At 38.6% G+C, this 18,483-nt stretch overlaps 1 protein-coding gene across 6 annotated transcripts in view; it reads left to right on the top strand.

The window, feature by feature from the left end:
- The window catches only part of LOC136828655 (NK-tumor recognition protein-like), a 124,636-nt gene that overhangs the window by 77,911 nt on the left and 28,242 nt on the right, over positions 1-18,483 (top strand). For all 6 annotated transcript variants that reach the window (XM_067086702.1, XM_067086701.1, XM_067086704.1 and 3 more), the window contains 2 exons: positions 2,535-2,689; positions 2,913-3,050. In XM_067086702.1, the coding sequence (XP_066942803.1) occupies positions 2,535-2,689; positions 2,913-3,050 (293 nt within the window). The remainder of the gene's footprint in view (positions 1-2,534; positions 2,690-2,912; positions 3,051-18,483) is intronic.

Here is an 18,483-nt window from a genome sequence, read left to right as displayed (position 1 = left end):
GTCTTGGGAACATGGACTTCGATTTGGAGGTCCTTACATATTAACTTCAAAGAGTTAAAAGCCATTCACTTGGGCCTTTGGTCTTTCGCACCTCTGGTAGCAGGGAAGATTGTAACAGTGTATGCAAACAACTCCACAGCCTTGTCTTATGTCAGCAAACAAGGGACCACCCACTCCTTCTCACTCTGCGAGATGGCGAAAGACCTCCTCTTCTGGGTGAATCAGTACCAGGTGAAGATTGTTACTTGGTTCGTGCGGGGAAAAATGAATGTCCTTGCAGACGAATTGTATTGCTGCAATTAGGTTTTTCCAATGAAGTGGACTTGCGACTCCCTCGTATGTGACGATTTCTGAAAACCGCGAGGCAGACCAGCTGTGGGCCCCTTCGCGATATTGAGAAATTATCGTATGCTTCTCTGTGGCTCCCCCATCCTGGACCATCTCGCATGGGCGACGGATGCCATGCTGTTGGATTGGACGGGCCTGGAAGTTCGCGCCTTCCCACCTTCTGAATTGATCAGCGATCCATTCTGGTCCATGAAAGAATGGATTCTGGATCTGCTGCGCCTGTCAGTGGACTTCCCAAGACTGCCACAAGGACAGTCGCTGCTCAAACAACCACACTTCCTCAGGTCCCATCAAAGATTGTTCACTGAGGCCCTGACAGGCTTCAGACTGTCAGTAGCATCATCAGAGTGTAAAGGCTTTACGAAGCAAACTACAGAAGCTATTGCTGGGTGCAAAAGATCTGCTAGCAGACTAACCAATCCAAGTGGTCAGTTTTCAGAGCATGGTACCGACAAATAACATCTCATCTTCTGAAACCTCTATGAGTCAGTTAGCTGGCTTTTTTGCCTTTCCTGAGGGTCAATAGGAAGTTGTCTCCCTCTCTATCTTAAAGGGGTATAGGTTATTGTTCCAAGACCTCAGAGATTTTATCAGATTCTTTGAAACCTCCATTAAAAAGCCTGGATTTTCTCTCCTGGAATTTGGACATTGTTCTGAAGTGGCTTATGAGCTCATCCTTCAAACATCCCAGATCAGCCTCTTTTAAGAATCCCACTGGGGAAACTCTCTTTTGAGGCATTAGCAATCGCAAACTTGCTAAGCCTTTGACATGAGAGTAGGTTTTGCAAGTGGAAATGCTCTCTCTCTCTCTCTCTCTCTCTAGGAATGAGGACATTTCCAAGCCTCGGCCTCTCTCGTTCATTATTAGGAGATTAATGAACATCCTCGGGTCAGAGGAGAAAGAGAGATTTCTTTGTCCTGTGGGAACTTTGAAGCTCTATCTTCAGAGGACAGAAAAGATCAGAGGACCCTCCAACAAGCTTCGGTGCTCAGTGAAGATCCCTTCATGCCCTCTGTCAAGAATGTACCTTCTTTTTTCCTTAGTTCGATTGCAGAAGTGCATTCTCAAGTTTAGGAAGATGTTTTATCTTCCCTTATGGTCAAACTCATGAAGTTCAAGCTGTCGCTCTCAGCCAGGAGCGTCCCTCTTTTTCGACTCTCTTGGCCCCCACCTCATCAATCTTATGCGCTTGACCATTTGGCGCCAACTGTGGAGAGTTCAGAGCCAGTACTTGGGCGCTAGGTGTCAACAGTGGGGTTCTCTGTGCCAAATTCCGGGTGCTTGGCACCAACTTCCTGGGATCCGTGGCTGGCACAGTTGAGGAAGGGAGCATAGAGGGCTCTCTGTCCCTCTTCCCTCCCTTCGCCTTGCTATAAGGTCACCGAGTTTTAAGGGAAGCCGAGGGGTACAGTGTACCTGGAGTACCCACCAGTTTTAATGGTTAGGTTAGTGGTTCTATATATTTGTTGGAGGTGACAGTGTTGTGTTTATTCTGGTCTATGCCCAGGTCAAGGGCACTATTTTTTTGTCTTGTCAGCCATCGGTGAACTTCCATGGCTGTAAAGTACCCACTAAAGTAGAGGCGACTCTTGGCCAATACTACCACGTCCTCTACAGGTCAAGATGAGCCCCGACCAGAGGCAGTACCCGCCTAAAACAGCTCTCTTACCTGTTAAGGCACACCAAGCATTGACCTAATGCTAGTAACCTCTCTAGTTCAAAGTCAGTATCTTTCATGTTTTGGATTAGAACATAGTATCTTTCATGTTTTGGATTAGAACATGTCCATGATTCCCACCTCCTCACAGTGTGGAATCAGCTATGTAATTGCTTGGTAAATCACTTATATAAAAGTGACATTTTTATGATAAAATAAAGTTTTATATATACTTACCAAGCAGTTACATAATTGGAGCCCACCCTCCTCCCTGCAATAGACATTTGGGCATCAAACGAATTGAAGCTCTTTGCTGAGTTGTACTAATGGTCCCAAAAGTTGATGGGACCCTGTCACCTACACTAGCGATGGTAGTGCCACAGCGAAAATTTTAATTCCTAAGACTGCCGTGTGGAAAGCTAGTAGCTATGTAATTGCTTGGCAAGTATATATAAAACTTACTTTATCATAAAAATGTCATTTTTATTTCAAAATGAAATTTTTTTCAAAGGTACCCCCTTATTACAGAACGCGAAGAAGTGATGAATATGAGTACTATTGGTGAAACCACAGTTTCTTCTGTAGTGGATGCAAATGATTCCATGTTGCAAAATGATTCTTTCGGCACTTCACAGCAGTCCACGGATGACCCTTCAGATATTGTCTTGGAATCAACAACTGAGGTAAGTTCAGTTTCTCTTCTTAGTCTTTGGAGCATTGTAAAATTGTTCATGTGGAGAAGTCCTGTGGTTTAGTCACAATTGCATATGAACATGAGACTAAATGAGAAACAGTAGACTCCCTCATATTGTGGTGTACTTTTGTCACTCGTGTACAATTTGCACTATTACTTAATAGTACAAATTTATTTGGAATAAATCTGTGAGATCTTGTTTTTGGTTCTAGCCTTTAACTGCAAATAGTCCAAGCAGAGGAGGGCAGGCTCGAAGGGGACGAAGTTTTGAGAATCGTAGAGGACCATCTAAATCTCCTCCTGTTCAAACCAACTTACCAGTGTCCTCTGCATCCCCTGCGATGTCGAAGGTAAATAGATTCAATTATGGTTTTTTTATATGTATGTATTGTAGCTGTTCAACTCTTTATGAAATCTTTTAATTATGCCAGTGAATAGTAAAGAAAGGGACAGCAAAATAGTAAGTTTTTATGACACTAAACCAGTTTTTAAAAATGGATCTTACCTTTATTATGATAGTTGTATACCCCATATCAGGCAGGAGGATGATAGAATATGAAAACTAAAATGTATATAGGATCATTTAGTTTGAATTGTCTATGATCCAACATTTCCAGGTGAACCACTGGTTCAAGCATCTATTGTTTTCCATTTCAGTTTTTTCCTATCTTTGGTCTGCTAAGACATTGTAGATTGCTGTTGACATTTCTCGTTGGTGATTTGAGTAGTTTTTGGGAATTTGGTTTTTGTCTGTTATTTAAGGTGGCTACTCAGGAAGGTAACAACTAAGTGTATAAGATATGTAAGGTAAGAGAGTGTAACACCCAACTTTACTCATTAGCTCATGATGATCACTGCATGTGCATAAATGTAGAGGCAAGCATTGCTCTTTCAGTAACCATTGCAGTCAAAGTGCTGATTGGCCAGATGATGTTTTTGAAGTATGAAAAGATTTGAGAAGCTGATAAGAATAGGAAAAGGCAGCATGGAGATTCATCTGAAGTTTAGAATGAGAAGTAATGATAAAACAAAAGAGCTTTTTTAGTTTTCATGATCTGTCAGAAAGTAGCTTTTCCCTTTCTTCTGGCATACCTAGTAATCTTTCTCCCTCTAGATGTTATTCTTCACCATTTGAAGTTCCCTGTATCGTTCAGGATATGAGGTTCCATAAATTTGAATTTGATGTAGCAAGTCTTAAGATTAAGTTTGAGAAGAAAAGTTTATGAAGTTTACCACCACTACACTTGCTTCACTACCAACCCAACTGAATCGTCCTTTTTTGGGTTTCCTTACCTTAGCCATGTTCTGTGACACCCCCTCCCCCAGTTGGTTGTACAAGGAAGTGGGGTATGCGAGGGGGAGAAAGCGGTATTGTGCTTTTTTTCTCCTTCCTCCGACAAACCTGGTAGAAGTTGTGTACAATTTGGCACTCAGTCGTCAGAGGATGCATGCAGCAAGATCAAATGAAGTTCAGCAGGGCTAGGTATAGGTAATTTAGTCAAAGATCAGCATGCTCATTCTAGATTTAATTTTGTGTCTCCCAGGCCTTCCAGGAGGCTGGGAACTCCTAGTGATCCCTATCCAAGGTCCTGTTTCAGTTCCCTTGTTACTTCTAACCCATGTTTGGCGATGTCACCCTCAAAGGGTGTTTCGGTGGCTTCTCAAGGGGGCTCTTCTGGCACCAGCCTCCCTTACTCTCCTTCTCAATCACCCAGACATTCTGGTTCTGCCAGTCATTTTTCACAGTCAGCTTGGGCACCACCCTATGTGAATGTGTCACACTGGAGTTCTTGTTCACTTACACCATGCCACCATTCCTGATCCCCTTCGTTTGTGCCTTGAGCTTCTCACAGGCATTCTAGGAATGTTTAAGAGCTGTGTTTTTGATTGCAGTCTTCTTGGACATTGATAGTTCCTTCCCAGTCTCCTAGTATGTATGCTAGGCCCTTTCCAGGCTTCTTTGAGGTGCTCTAGCTCTCCTCTCCAGTGCCAATGTGCGGTGCCTTCCCCAGTCAGGCAGGTTGATGGTTCATCTGTGACTGCTAAAAGAAATGTTCCACAATTTATTATTAATGTAGAAAATCCTTTCAGATTATATGATGTCTACAATAATCTAGGCAGTAGTCCACATCAGATTAAGTGAGAATAATTTAAGACTAGATTAATTGTGGATGTTGTCTGTAGCCTATAACCTAGGATTACATGTCCGCCATATTATCGACAAATGGACCAGCACAAAGACCAGGAACCCATTACTCTTCTGTGGTCAACGTACACTTAAGTGCAAGTACGCGCTCTGAAAATTCGGCTTTTTCTTTCTTTCATTAACGAGGATCATGGAAACATCTAAAAAGCAAGTTAAGTGCTTAATTTTAAGTTCCAGGTAAAGATTTAGTTTTAAATTTTGGAATTGGTAATTAATTGTGTATGAAAGCCGGAACACAGCGTTTCTTGCTAACACATGATCAGCACTTTCTCATGATCGCTGATTGTTAGTTTTTGAAAAGTGCATTTTTTTTTAGAGAATTTGTTATTTCAATTAGATATTTTAACTAAAAGAAATGTTCTGCAATTTATCATTAATGAAGAAAATCCTTTCAGATTATACAATGTCTGCAATAATCTAGGCAGTAGCCTACATCAGATTAAGTGAGAGTAATTTAGACTAGATTAATAGTGGATGTTGTCTGTAGCTTATAACCTAGGATTACATATCTGTAAGCATGAACTGAATAACCTGGATTAGGTAGTAACCTAAACTAAGGTAAGTAAGAACCCTTTAAGAAATATCCTATTATGGTCCAAGGCAGTAGCCTAGCCTAGACCATGGACCCTGATAATAGCAACAATCTGGGCAAGATAAAATGGTTGTTGAGCTATAAGGCTACATATTAATAAAATTTTTTATTTTGTATAGCTTATACACTTTAGCATGATCTAAATACAGGCAGTCCCCGGTTAATGGCGGGCTCGGTTAACAGCGATCCGGTTTTATGGCTCTTGTCTGGCGACGAAAATCTGCAATTTTCGGCACCGAAAATTGCCAATTTCCACTTATCGGCGCCAATAATTGGGTATTGGCACTGATACATACCTAACAGAGGCGCCGATTAACGAAAATTGGCGCTTTTTGACGCTGATAACCACCGAAAATTGCCGATTTTCGGTTAGCGGTGATTTTCGATTATCATCACACCCTCAGAAACGGAACCCCGCCGATAACCGGGGACTGCCTGTAATCCAGACTAGGCAGTACCTTATATTAGGTTAAGTGATAACTTTTCACGGAACATCCCATTATTGGTCTGATGGTAGCCCAGTTTTAAGGCTGCATATTAAGGTAATTGTGTTTTATGTAACAGATGCCCTTAAGTGTGAATTAAATAATCTGGATTAGGCATTAGCCTAGATTAGAGTAAGTGATAGCGTAGCTATAAGGTTACACATTATAGCTTCTCCACTGCCTTCTATCAAAGGCATCCTCCTCCACCAAACCTCTTCTCTCCATATCTTCCTTCACTTTATCTCGCCATCTAATTGTCTGCCTCCCTCTCGATCTTCCTCTTAACAGGTTCTTCCCAAGCCCTCTTCACTCCCTCCTCGTCATCCATCCTTAACCCCCTCGTTTTGGGACCACCTTGACGTGGTGAGGGGGCTCTTGAACCCCAGGAATCTGTTCCCAAGTTTGAGTCCAAGAGTCCCATATGTCATTGTATATTTGTTTGGATTCATTTTTGTGGAATTTTCCACTTTTACTGATAAATAGGAAAAGATTTCATAGTTGGGAATGGGTTTATATCCGAAGCTAAATACTGTAGTGAGAACTTTGGTGGGATCATCAACTGCCTGATAATGTTCGGACCTGAGAGTTATCAGATTGATAGCTCAAAGGCGGAACTATTCTTTAGGGCTAGACCACAGATTCCAGGGGGCTTTGATTCTGGAGATAGAACTCTCAGCATTCTGTCTGGTTTGCCCATAATACAGTTAGGGTGGGGATGATTGTATTCTTGTAATACTCTCGGTCCTAGCAAGCAGGTTTGGTTTACACTTGGGCCACTCTAATCGTATTGTGCCATCCCCTGTGGGGTAGGGTAGAGGGCGGACATCTGGCAGTCGGCTCTCACTTGTACCATTAGTGGAAGAATAAACCCCATGAAAGGCGAGTGATATCTTTTTAAAGTTTTCAGGTTTATTTTTTTTTTTCTTTCTATTCGGTCTCTATGAATAGTAACGATAAAGAATCGAGTACCCCTGGGTCCTCTGATGATACTGTTTTGGCACAGATGACGACCTCTGCACCCACCTTGAAGATTGAAAATTCTCCAAATGTTGATGACCCATGCGAGAAAAAGGATGTCCCTGTAAAAGGAGGACCTGGCATTGTTACAATGGAACCATTCTCCTTTGAGCCAGATGTTTCTGTGCCTGTGTCCCTATCAAAAAAAGGAACAAAAATAGTTCAAATTTTTCAACTGTGGGCCCTTTGGAGCCTAAAAGAATAAACAAAATAAAATATAGACCAGACTCAACCTTGGTTCACTTTAATTCCCTTTTTGGAGAATCAAACTGGTCAAGGTTTTTTAATTTACAAGCTGACCAAGACATATTCTTACTAAAATTAGAAAATTACTTGTTAAACTGATGCCCATCACAAGAGATGAGCATAAGATAATTAAAAAAAGGGAATGGCTGGTTGAAACTACAATCAGAATCCAGTCAGAAAATTATCAAAATATTAAAAACATAGAGAACATAAATATAAGCATTACAAGGCACAGTGATATTACCAAATCTAGAAGAAGAAATGCAAAACAAATCAATGTTTCTAGATTCATTACAGAAAAGATACAGCAATGTTGAAGACTGCAAACTATATGAGGTCCCAAGCAGGAAAGACAAAAATAAATCTATCAAAATAGCAAAAATAAAGTTCAGTGGCCAAACCTTGCCCTTGAAAATTAAAATACTGGGATTAAACAGGGAACTAAGACCTTATGTTCCCAAACACATGCAATGCAAGAACTGTTGCAAATATGGCCATACAGTCATCAAATGCAGAAATTTTCCCAGATGTGCCTATTGCAGTTCGCAAGAACATAAAACACACTGGGACTGTGGCCAACCAAAATGCAAAAGTTGTGGCCTACAACATCATGCCCGATCTAAAACATGCATTCTATATTTACAATACCGAACTTAAATTACTGCAAGAACGAACTGGAATGTCGATCAGGGAAGCAAAGTTAGAACTAAAAGTGAGAGGATTGAATGACCCAGCTAAGAAAATTAGGTATGCGGATACTTCAAAATCAAACAATACCCAAACTGAAGTGAACAGCAATAAAAATAAAGAAATATCACTAAAAAAAATACATGATCAAAGCTCTTCTATGGAGATTTCATACAACAATGGCAATATCACAGTTACAATAGATTTAACTCCTTACTAGAAATAGATATGAATATTGACATAGAGAAAGACGAAGAAGAATTAAAATCACAAGAATGTAACAAAATGGATAACACAACTTGGAAGAGGCAACTAGATAAGACCCACCTAATTCCACCAAACAAAGCTGTAAAAAGATAAATAACCCACCGATCTCACCAAAAGCTAAAGTTCAGCAACAGAACACTAAATTAAACATTCCACTGTCTCCCATAGTAACAATAATACCTCTAGGAGCAGAATCACAAAATTCAGATGAAATGGAAAACCAACGCACAGATAACTATGATGAAAGCAAAGAAATGCACCCATCACCAATTATAGGCACCACAAGGAAAACCAAGAAGGAACAACAAACTAATGAACATGACACATGTGGCTGTAGTAAATGCTTTGTAGCAATGTGCCACAAAAATAAAACTCTAACTAAAGAAAGCCTACCCAGCACCATAAGAAATTTCATGAGGTATAGGAATAAGGAAAAAACAAACATCAAATCTCATGAAGAAGGTTGCATGTGTATTGAACATTTAGAATATTACAAAGAAAAACATATCAGTGTTGTAGATAATATTCTGAAAAAAATCAAAATGGAAAAATTAAATCAAGATAGTAAAAGTGTAACAGTCAATGAAAGTCAAAATAAAACAACAAAAAATGAATCAAGACCCACAAAAATACAAATTAATTTATAACAAATAAAAAAAAATAAATAAAAAAAAAATAAACTTAAATAATTTGGAGTAATTTGACCACTCTCATATTACACCATTCAATCATTATATAATTCAATGGAACATAAATGGATTATTAACGAGAATGCACTTAGGAGAAGTCCAATGACTTATAAGTGAATACGAACCAGTGATTATATGTATACAACACGTTGGAAAATTTGTTCCAAATATATATAGGTAAATATCTATTATCCACAACATCAAAGGAAAATGAAAATAATTTAGGAACAGCAGTATATGTCCATAATAAAATGATATACAACAAAGTAGATATAGATTACGCTGAATTACAAATTTCAACAATAACAGTGAAAATAGAAAATAATTTATTTGATATTATTAACTTCTACAACCAGCCTAATAAAAAGTATGATTTAAACATATTACAGAAAATAATAAGAGATTATAAGGATCACATATTAATTGTAGGAGATTTCAGTGCACATAACCCAATATGGGACTATAACAACATTACACCGCATAAAGATGGGGGAAAAATAGAAAACTTGATGAACACTAATAATCTCTGTTGTCTGAATGACAACGAAGTAAATATGTATTGCTCAAAAACCCATGGACCATTTTCCTCAATAGATGTCACCCCCTTTGTTCAACAAATATAGTTGACAAACTAGACTGGAATACTTGTGTTGACTCCTACTCAAGTGATAATTTTTCCATAATAATATCCTTATTAAATAATAAACGGAAACCATACTCTCCACATTATAACATGCAAAAAGCAGATTGGGACATTTTTAACTTGCACACCAGAAATATACTGCCATATGATTATGTAAGAAATCCCAATGAGACAAATGAATTCTTTGTATCTTTCATTCAAAAGGCAGCAGACAAAGCTGTTCCTCATTCAAAACCTCATAATAAAAAACTTAAAGTTCCCTGGTGTTCAGATGATTTATTGGAATTAGTACGAGAAAAACACTCTTTAGCAAGAAAGTTAGATACTCTAAACAGAAAATTCAATAAAATAAATAAATCAAAACCATTCTTGGAAGAAAATATATTAAAAATGACAATTGTACTATTAGAAATAGATGCATTAAAACCTTTTTATAATAAAATATCAGCTAAGTTCAGAAAGGAAGTCATAAAAGGTAAAATAATATCTTGGAGGTCCTATGTATCAGAAATAACAAGTGAAACGTCCATTAAAAAAATATGGGAAAAATTCTGTAAAATAAATGGAACAAACATTAGAACACCCAGACAAGCTATATCAGACAGTGGCAAAAAATTTTTAGATCCCTTCGAAATTAGTAACATACTTGGGGAAAGTTTTGCCAAAATAAGTAGTGACCAAAATTTGGACAAACATTTTAGAAAAATAAAGAAAAAAGCAGAATCTATAATACTTAATTTTGAAACAAAGGAAGATTTATAAATAAGAAATTCAATATGGAAGAGCTGGAATATGCTCTCTTGAACAGCAATAAATCTGCTCCTGGAGGTGATGATGTTTGCTTTGAAATGATCTGCCACCTAGCACCTTTGGCAAAATCATACTTATTAAAACTTTACAACCATTTATGGCTCAGAAACTTGTTTCCAGATGAATGGCGAAATGCCATAATAATTCCTATACCAAAGCCTGGAAGAGACCATAGTAATGTGAACAATTATAGACTAATATCTTTAACAAGTTGTCTATGCAAGTTGGAGAAAATGGTAAATGCACGACTTACATGGCGCATACGTGAAAATAAAGTGTTAACTCCTTCCCAGTTTGGCTCACAACGTAATCGATCTACATTAGATTCTCTATCTAATTTGGAAGACCACATACGTAGAGGATTTGAAAGAGCAAATTACAGTAGCTGTCTTTTTTGACATCCAAAAGGCATATGGCACTACATGGAGGTATGCAGTATTAAAAACATTACATAATAATAATATACGTTGCCATCTTCATAAGTTTATTAAAAACTTTGACTGATCGCACTTTCCAGGTGAGAATAGATAATGTTTATTCCAAGACATTTCCACTTGAAAATGGAGTTCCACAAGGGAGTGTCCTTAGTGGCACTGTACTCTGTTTACATTAGCAAGTAATGATATCAGTAACTTGCTACCAGTCAGAATTAAAAGTGACCTGTATATGGATGATTTTGCCATATATTATACAGCATCATGCATAAAGCATGCAGAACGAATGATTAATAAAACCAAACCATAATAAAAATAGATGAATGGACCTCATCTATAGGTTTTAGGTTTTCCATAGAAAAAACTCAAGCTGTCATGTTTTATAAAAATAAAAATTGGAAAAAAGGTGAAAAAATAGAATTGAAAATCAGAAACCATAATATACCAATTAACCAAACTGCAAAATTTTTAGGATTAATACTTGATGCACATGTGAATTGGAAAGCCCATATAACTTACATAAAATCAAAATGCAAAAGGGAGCTAAGTCTAATTAAAAAACTATCACACACAAATTGGGGAGCTGATAGACATACTCTTACCATACTGTATAAAGCAACAGTGTTATCAATCATTGACTATGGAAATGAAATGTATGGTTCAGTGTCAGAAGCAGCACTGAAAATGTTAGATCCAATTCACAGTGAAGGACTAGAATATGCATTTAGATCCTCACCAGTCTCCTCAGTACAAGTCGAATGTAGCGAACTGCCACTGTTCCTCCATAGAGAGTTCATAATGAAAAGTGCATTAAGAATCAAGGCAAGTGATTCACCAACAAAAAATCTATTTGATCTAAGGGATATTATAAACAGTCATCCACCTCCTTTCCCAATTAGAGCTAATAGATTGTTTGAGTCACTGAACACAGATATACAAGTACCTTCAACAGTGAAGTTACCACCCCACTGGACTATGAATAAAATAAGGTCTTGCACTCAGTTGAAATATTTATCAAAAAGTGAAATATTTATCAAGAAATTCATCATATACCCCAGAACACCATAGACAAAAAACCATAGATCATATAAGACAAAAAAGTTAACATTACGCACTTTATACAGATGGGTCTAAACACAACATGGAGTAGGATATGTAGCTGTATCCCAGAACAAGTCATATCAGTTATCTTTACCTAATAATGCCTCAGTCTTCACAGCAGAGTTGTGTGCAATTGCATTTGCCATCAGAATTATAAAGCAATTATCATTCAATAATTTTGTTATTTTTAGTGACTCAAGAAGCGCTATAGAAGCCGTTCAAGGTTACTACTCAAAAAATAATATTGTACAGGAAATTAAATATGAACTCCACGAATTGTATAATAATGGAAAAAATATTGAAATATGTTGGATCCCTGCCCATGTAGGGATTAAAGGAAATGAAGAAGCTGACAAAGCAGCTAAAGAAGCAGTCCTGCATGGCAAGAGCAGATGTAAAAATCCCAATTAGTGATTACATAAGAGATATAAATATAATCATTGTAAATAAATGGCAAAATATATGGGACGAGGAACCTATAAATAATAAATTGAAACAAATAAAATCCAGTGCTGGAAAATGGAGGTCATCATGTCAGAGAGAGAGAGACACACACAAGTAATTCTAACGCGTCTGTGAATAGGCCATACTCGTTTGACACATGGACACTTGATGAACAGTCCACATGGCCCTCCTCCCGAATGCCCAGAATGTAAAGTGTTGATAACAGTTAAATGTGTTGTGCAACTGTCCAAAATATAATCAACAGCAAGTATCAACCTTTGGAAATAAATTGATGGGGGAAATTTTATCAGAATCTTATACATTTTCAGTCATCCCAATTTTAATATTCATTAAAAAGTGTAACTTAATAGACAAAATATAAGACCAAGTAAATAATGAAAATACAGAAGCTTGTAGAGTGTTTAACAGAAAAAAATATAATTCTTAATTTTAATTTTTAATTTTTGTGAAATTTTGTTTTATTTTTAATCTTTAATTTTTTTTTTTATGAAAACAAGCAAATGTATTTATTGTACAGGCAGTCCTCGGTTATTGGCAGGGGTCTCGTTCTGGGGGTGTGATGATAGCCGAAAATCGCCACTAACCGAAAATCGGCGATTTCCGGCACTTTTTTGGCGATTTTTGGGGCTTATTGGCGCCAAAAAGCGCCGATTTTTGGTTATCGACACCTCTGTTAGGTATGTATCGGTGCCAGTACCCAATTGTTGGCGCCAATAAGCGGAAATCACGATTTTCAGCGCAGAAAATTGCCGATTTTAGTCGCTAGATAAGCCTCGTAAAACCGGATCGCCATTAACCGAGCCCACCGTTAACCGGGGACTGCTTGTATATGTGTGTTTCAGATTAAAGCATGTTTATTATACAGTTTTTTCTTTTAAACTTCATTTTCATTTATTCATTATCACGCGAATGACCTATTTGGCCCCAGTTCTAGGTCTATGGCCTAGACCTGATATTTCATCCTAATCCTTCGGGCCAGCCCTATGAGAGCTGATAGTCAGCTCAGTGGTCTGGTTAAACTATTTTAATAATAATAATAACATCCATCCTTAACACATGCCCATAACATCTCAGTCATGACTCTCTTGTCACCTCTGTTATCTTTACTAAGCCTGCTCTTCTTATTTCATCATTTTCCAATCTCTCAAACAGCTATATTCCCATAATCCACCTCAGCATTCTCATCTCTGTTCTCTCAATCTTAACTTCCTCTTTTCTTCTTAGCGCCCATGTTTCTGATACGTACATTAACACTGGTCTTATCACTGTGCTGTAGATCTTGACTTTTAGCTTGATTGGCATTTTCCTGTCACATACAACTCCAGCTACATCTCCCCACTTCCCCCACACTGCTTTTATCCTACTGTCCACTTCAGCCTCACATCCTCCCTCTTGGCTTAAAGTAGATCCTAAGTATTTAAACTTGTCCACCTGTTTTATAATCGAGCTTCTTCTTTCTTGTATTACTATTCTGTCTCTCACTTCCCTACTGCTCACTAAAACCTCTGTTTTATTCACATTCACCCTTAAGCCACCTCTCTTTAAAGACTCCTGCCACTCTCCAACCCTTCTCTGTAGGTCCTCCTCATCTTCAGCAGTAATCACCAGATCATCAGCGTACAACAACTCCCACAGAACTTCATTCCTGATCTCTTCACTCAACACATCCATGACCAGCACAAACAAAAATGGGCTTAATGCTGACCCCTGGTGTAATCCAACTTCAAAGTTTTCTGTTTCCCCAACTGCTGTTATTACTTTTGTGCTTGTTCTCTGGTACATCATCTTGACCAGCCTAACCAACTTTTCTGGGGCTTTCCTCTTCCTCAAACACCGAAACATCACTTCTCTTGAGTTATTGTTTTATATAGTAGACCAAATATCCTAGGATTAGATATAAACAACCTGGGTTAGACAAAAATGGTAGGCTAACTATAAGGTTATATGTTAGTGAGTTTCTGTTTTTATATAGCTTATATGTATAAGAGTGTTCTAAAATAATCTGGATTAGGCAATACCTTATACTAATAGGCAAAGAGAGAACATTTTAAGAAATATCTTATTATTGATCTAAGTTGTAGTTTAGGCCAAATAGCCTAGGATTAGATATAAACAGTATCTTAAGCTTGATAAAATAATAAACTAGTTTTATGACTCGGTAGCTTATCTGTAAGGCTACATATTAGTTGGATTCTTATGTAGCCTATAACCTTAAAGGTGATATAAGCCTAGACCAGGCCATGGTCTAACTAGATCAAGTGGGAACCCCATTTTTAAGGGAGTATCCTACTATTAGCCTAAAACAGTAGTTCAAATTAAATAAAACAATGGCAGAATGTCAGATAAAATAGCAAACTAGATTATAAGAGGATTCTTTCCTGCATACTTTATATCCTTAAGTGTGATTTAAGTAAGCCTAGCCTAGGCAGTGGCCTAGAATAGGTTAAGCAAGAACCCTCTAAAAATCTTCTATTCTTAGCGTAACATAGATCATGCTAGAAGTATTAACCTAAGCCAAATAAAATAGTAGCTTGGGTTAGTTAAACAAATTAGTGTATAGCCGTTAGCCTGAAAGGCGTGACATTCAAAATTAAATTTCACATAGCCCTTGCAAAAGGACTAACATTGTATAAGTAATATAGCCAAAACTAACCTAAGTCTTAGAGTGTTTAAGTTAACATAGATATGTAATACATATAACAATATTTTAAATAAAATATATTACAGCTACACACTTGCAATCAAATTAGCCTTATATTGAATATACCATGTATATAAGGACTACAGACAGTTAGTACTAACCAGTTTCTAATAACTTGTTTCATCACTACGGGGCTACCATTATGCAGGATCCTCAGCTCAAGTGTTCCACAGCAAATTACTCGGTTCGTTTCTTGCCACTGCCACCTGTCATGAGCATAGTCCTTGTAAAAAACAAGGAAAATTTGGTTGGTCACCAGATATGTGCAAAATTTGTAGTAGCTCCTGGCAGCAAGTTTTAAGGATGAAACCGCTCGTTTTAATCTGTTTCAATGGATCCTAGGGTTCAGTAGGGGTGAGGGAGGGGGAGATTACATCTTTCCGGCAGAACTCCAGCAGCAGATATATAACCCTTTCTCAGAACAAGATCTATGTTTGGACCAAAACCAGCAACATCAGTCCCCAGTACCTCCCAGGTTACCCCGCGGAGGAAGTAGAGGAAACTTGACATGGGCATGACAGTCTTACTAATGAACATGAAGTGGACATTGCCACTGAAATGGCCCTGCTGAACCCAGAAGGATCAAGGACACAAATTTCACCTAACCATGGGAGAAACTTTCCAGAAGGAATTCTATCCCCCATGCAGCTATCAGATGCTGAAGAGGATCTTTCCCCCAAAAGGGATATTAGGATCCACCTAACCCGATTGAGATGACTACATTTTGGAGGGGTATAGTAACTCACTGAGAACCTCTGCCCCCTTGTTTAACAGGTAGTTACAGTTCAGTTGTTGAAGCTTTGTCAGATTAAGCAAGTTCCCCCGAAAGGGATATTGTACACATTTTGTGGCATTTGATCAATTCCTGAAGGAAATTATGAGGAACATTAAAGATTTCCTTGCCACAGAACAGCAATATATAAGGGACATGTATGGACATGATACATGATTCCAAAAGGAAATTAAGCCAGTCATGTACACCCAAAGTGCAAAAGTACTGCATCCTGTAACCGAAAAGTGAGAGTGGATACAAATTCTGCCCTAACAAGGTCTAATGTTAGAATTCAGACTGGAAACAACAAATGGCCAGTTCAGACCACAAAACATAATAGGGGCTTCAATACTCACCCCTGGTGGTACTGATAATCCTTGGCGAGATGCTTCAGTGTGCATTTTCTCTCCCATTGGTAAGTATCTAATTAATGAGGGAAAAACTATGGTCGAAGTTGTATATGTAGAGTTTGCAGACAGGGCAGCATACCCTAATACAGAGTGGCACCTGGTACCACCTTTACTAGACATGGAGAAGCCACTAAAAGAAATGGTTCTCTTACCTGTGCCTGTAGCATTAAACGCTATAGAAGGCACCCTTTACCAGATCAGCAGAAAATGGATCTCTACTTCCATTTTGAATAAGACACAAGTTGCTCACCAAGTAGCCCCAGCCTTCTGTCCCTTCACTTTCAAAATAATTGATCATGTGAAGGAGGATTTTCAAAATTTGTAGTGACTAAAAAATGAGAGACAATTTCAGAATTAAAGCCATTTGCCACAGTCATCCAAGATTCGAAAAATTCCACCAAGGAATGGGCAACGCTTCAACTCCCTTTTGAAAGGAAAAGCTCCCTTTAGATATAGCTACTCAGCAATTTGGGACCCTTGTGAGAAGAATCTCAGAGAGGACAGCCTTGGCAGAATTTCATGCTAGGATCCACCTCGTTATTATTATAACCTCTACCACATTGCTGTAAGTTCCAGAAGATTCCAGAACAATATTTGCTGTTGTGGCCAAAAGTCTTTGAGAACCCTATGGGAAGCACTCTATGACTTTCTAGAATGGTGCTTAAAAGTGCAAATGGAAACATTGGAGGGTTCCAACAAGTCACTCCCCAATGTGGCTTCGTTATTACACTCTAACCGCTTATGTAAGGACCTGTTTGAGGAGTCTTGTGGCTCAGTTTAATGAGCAAGCCCGCCAACAGAATTGTACAGTGTACTCTTTACTGGGAAAAGGGGAATTCAGGAAACAAAAAACCCAGACTTCCCTTTACCCAACCTAGAAAGGCTCGCTATGATAAAATCATATAAGCCTTCAGTCACCTCCAAAAGTTTTCATCAAAGACAGGTAGGTGGTCAGAAGGGACAACTCCCTACAAAGGGACAACAACAACAGCAGGGACATCCTTGTCACAGGGTCCAGAGACCCTCTTATAAAAAGGAAAAGGAAAGGCAACACCTGGAATGCCCATCAAGGGCAAAGGCAGAGGAAGAGGTGGTTACCAATAGGAATTGTATGGTTGTGGGTTGGCTTCAATGACACTACAGGCAATGCAAATCTTCCCCTTGGGACACAGCATTATTTTCACTGGGCTGGGGTGGAAATGGTCTCATTCTCCCCCCACCTTTAAAGGGGCTCTTCCAAAAACCAGGCCCCTCTCTGGAAGATTTTGTGCAGAAGGCTCTGTTAAAGGGAACCATAGAGAAACATGTATATTCGCCACCAAGCACGTCTCTTCAGTGTCCCCAAAAAGGATTCCTCCGAATGAAGATTGATCCTCGACCTATCAACATTGAACAAGCACCATTGTCTGCCAAAAGTTTCAGATGACTACTGTTGCTCAAGTACGTACAGTCATTCAAAAACGGACTTGGACAACTTCTATAGATCTGAAAGATACATACTGGCACGTCCCTATCGCATTCCCTTTCACCCCTCACTAGGGTTCCGGATAGGAAAAGATATGTACAGGTTCAGCCATGCCCTTTGGGCTAAACATTGCCCCAAGAATTTTTACAAAATTAGCAACAGTAATTGTTCGAGAACTCAGACCAGAAGGAATACAACTAATAGCCTACTTAGATAATTGGTTGATCTTGGGGGCCCATAAGAAAAGAGTGCTTGAAAAACCTAAGAGCAGTAGTCAACAGAATCCAGTCAAAAGGTTTTCTAATAATTGGAAAAAAATCCCGCCTCACGCCCAGCAGACATTTTCAGTGGCTGGGACTGTGTTGGGACACTCTTCATGGCCAGATGTCTCTCCCTGTCAATACTCAAAACAAAATAAGGAAAGACCTCAAAGCATTCATAGCACAGCCCAGAGTTTCCAGATGGCAGTTAGAACATCTGAGTAATAGATCCAATACTCAGATTGAAACTAAAAAATGTGAACAAATTCTGGCTATTGCATGCAAGAGAAAAGATGCAAGACTGTCCTCATCAGAAGAATCAAAAAGTTGGGGAGGTATTTCGGCTTTGGACCCAGAAGGAATCTCTGGCGAAACAGGTCACCCTGACTCCTCCATCTGTATGAGTGACGATACACACAGATGCCTCTTTGACAAGTTGGGGAGGACATTGGGAGGATTGTCAGGCGGCAGGGAGGTGGGCAGCTACTCTGAGAATTGTCATATCAAATTCCTGGAGCTGATGGGTGTCTTTT

This window comes from Macrobrachium rosenbergii, chromosome 43 (assembly GCF_040412425.1).
Source record: "Macrobrachium rosenbergii isolate ZJJX-2024 chromosome 43, ASM4041242v1, whole genome shotgun sequence".
Taxonomy (NCBI): domain Eukaryota; kingdom Metazoa; phylum Arthropoda; class Malacostraca; order Decapoda; family Palaemonidae; genus Macrobrachium; species Macrobrachium rosenbergii.
This window is presented reverse-complemented; position numbering and strand designations above follow the sequence as displayed.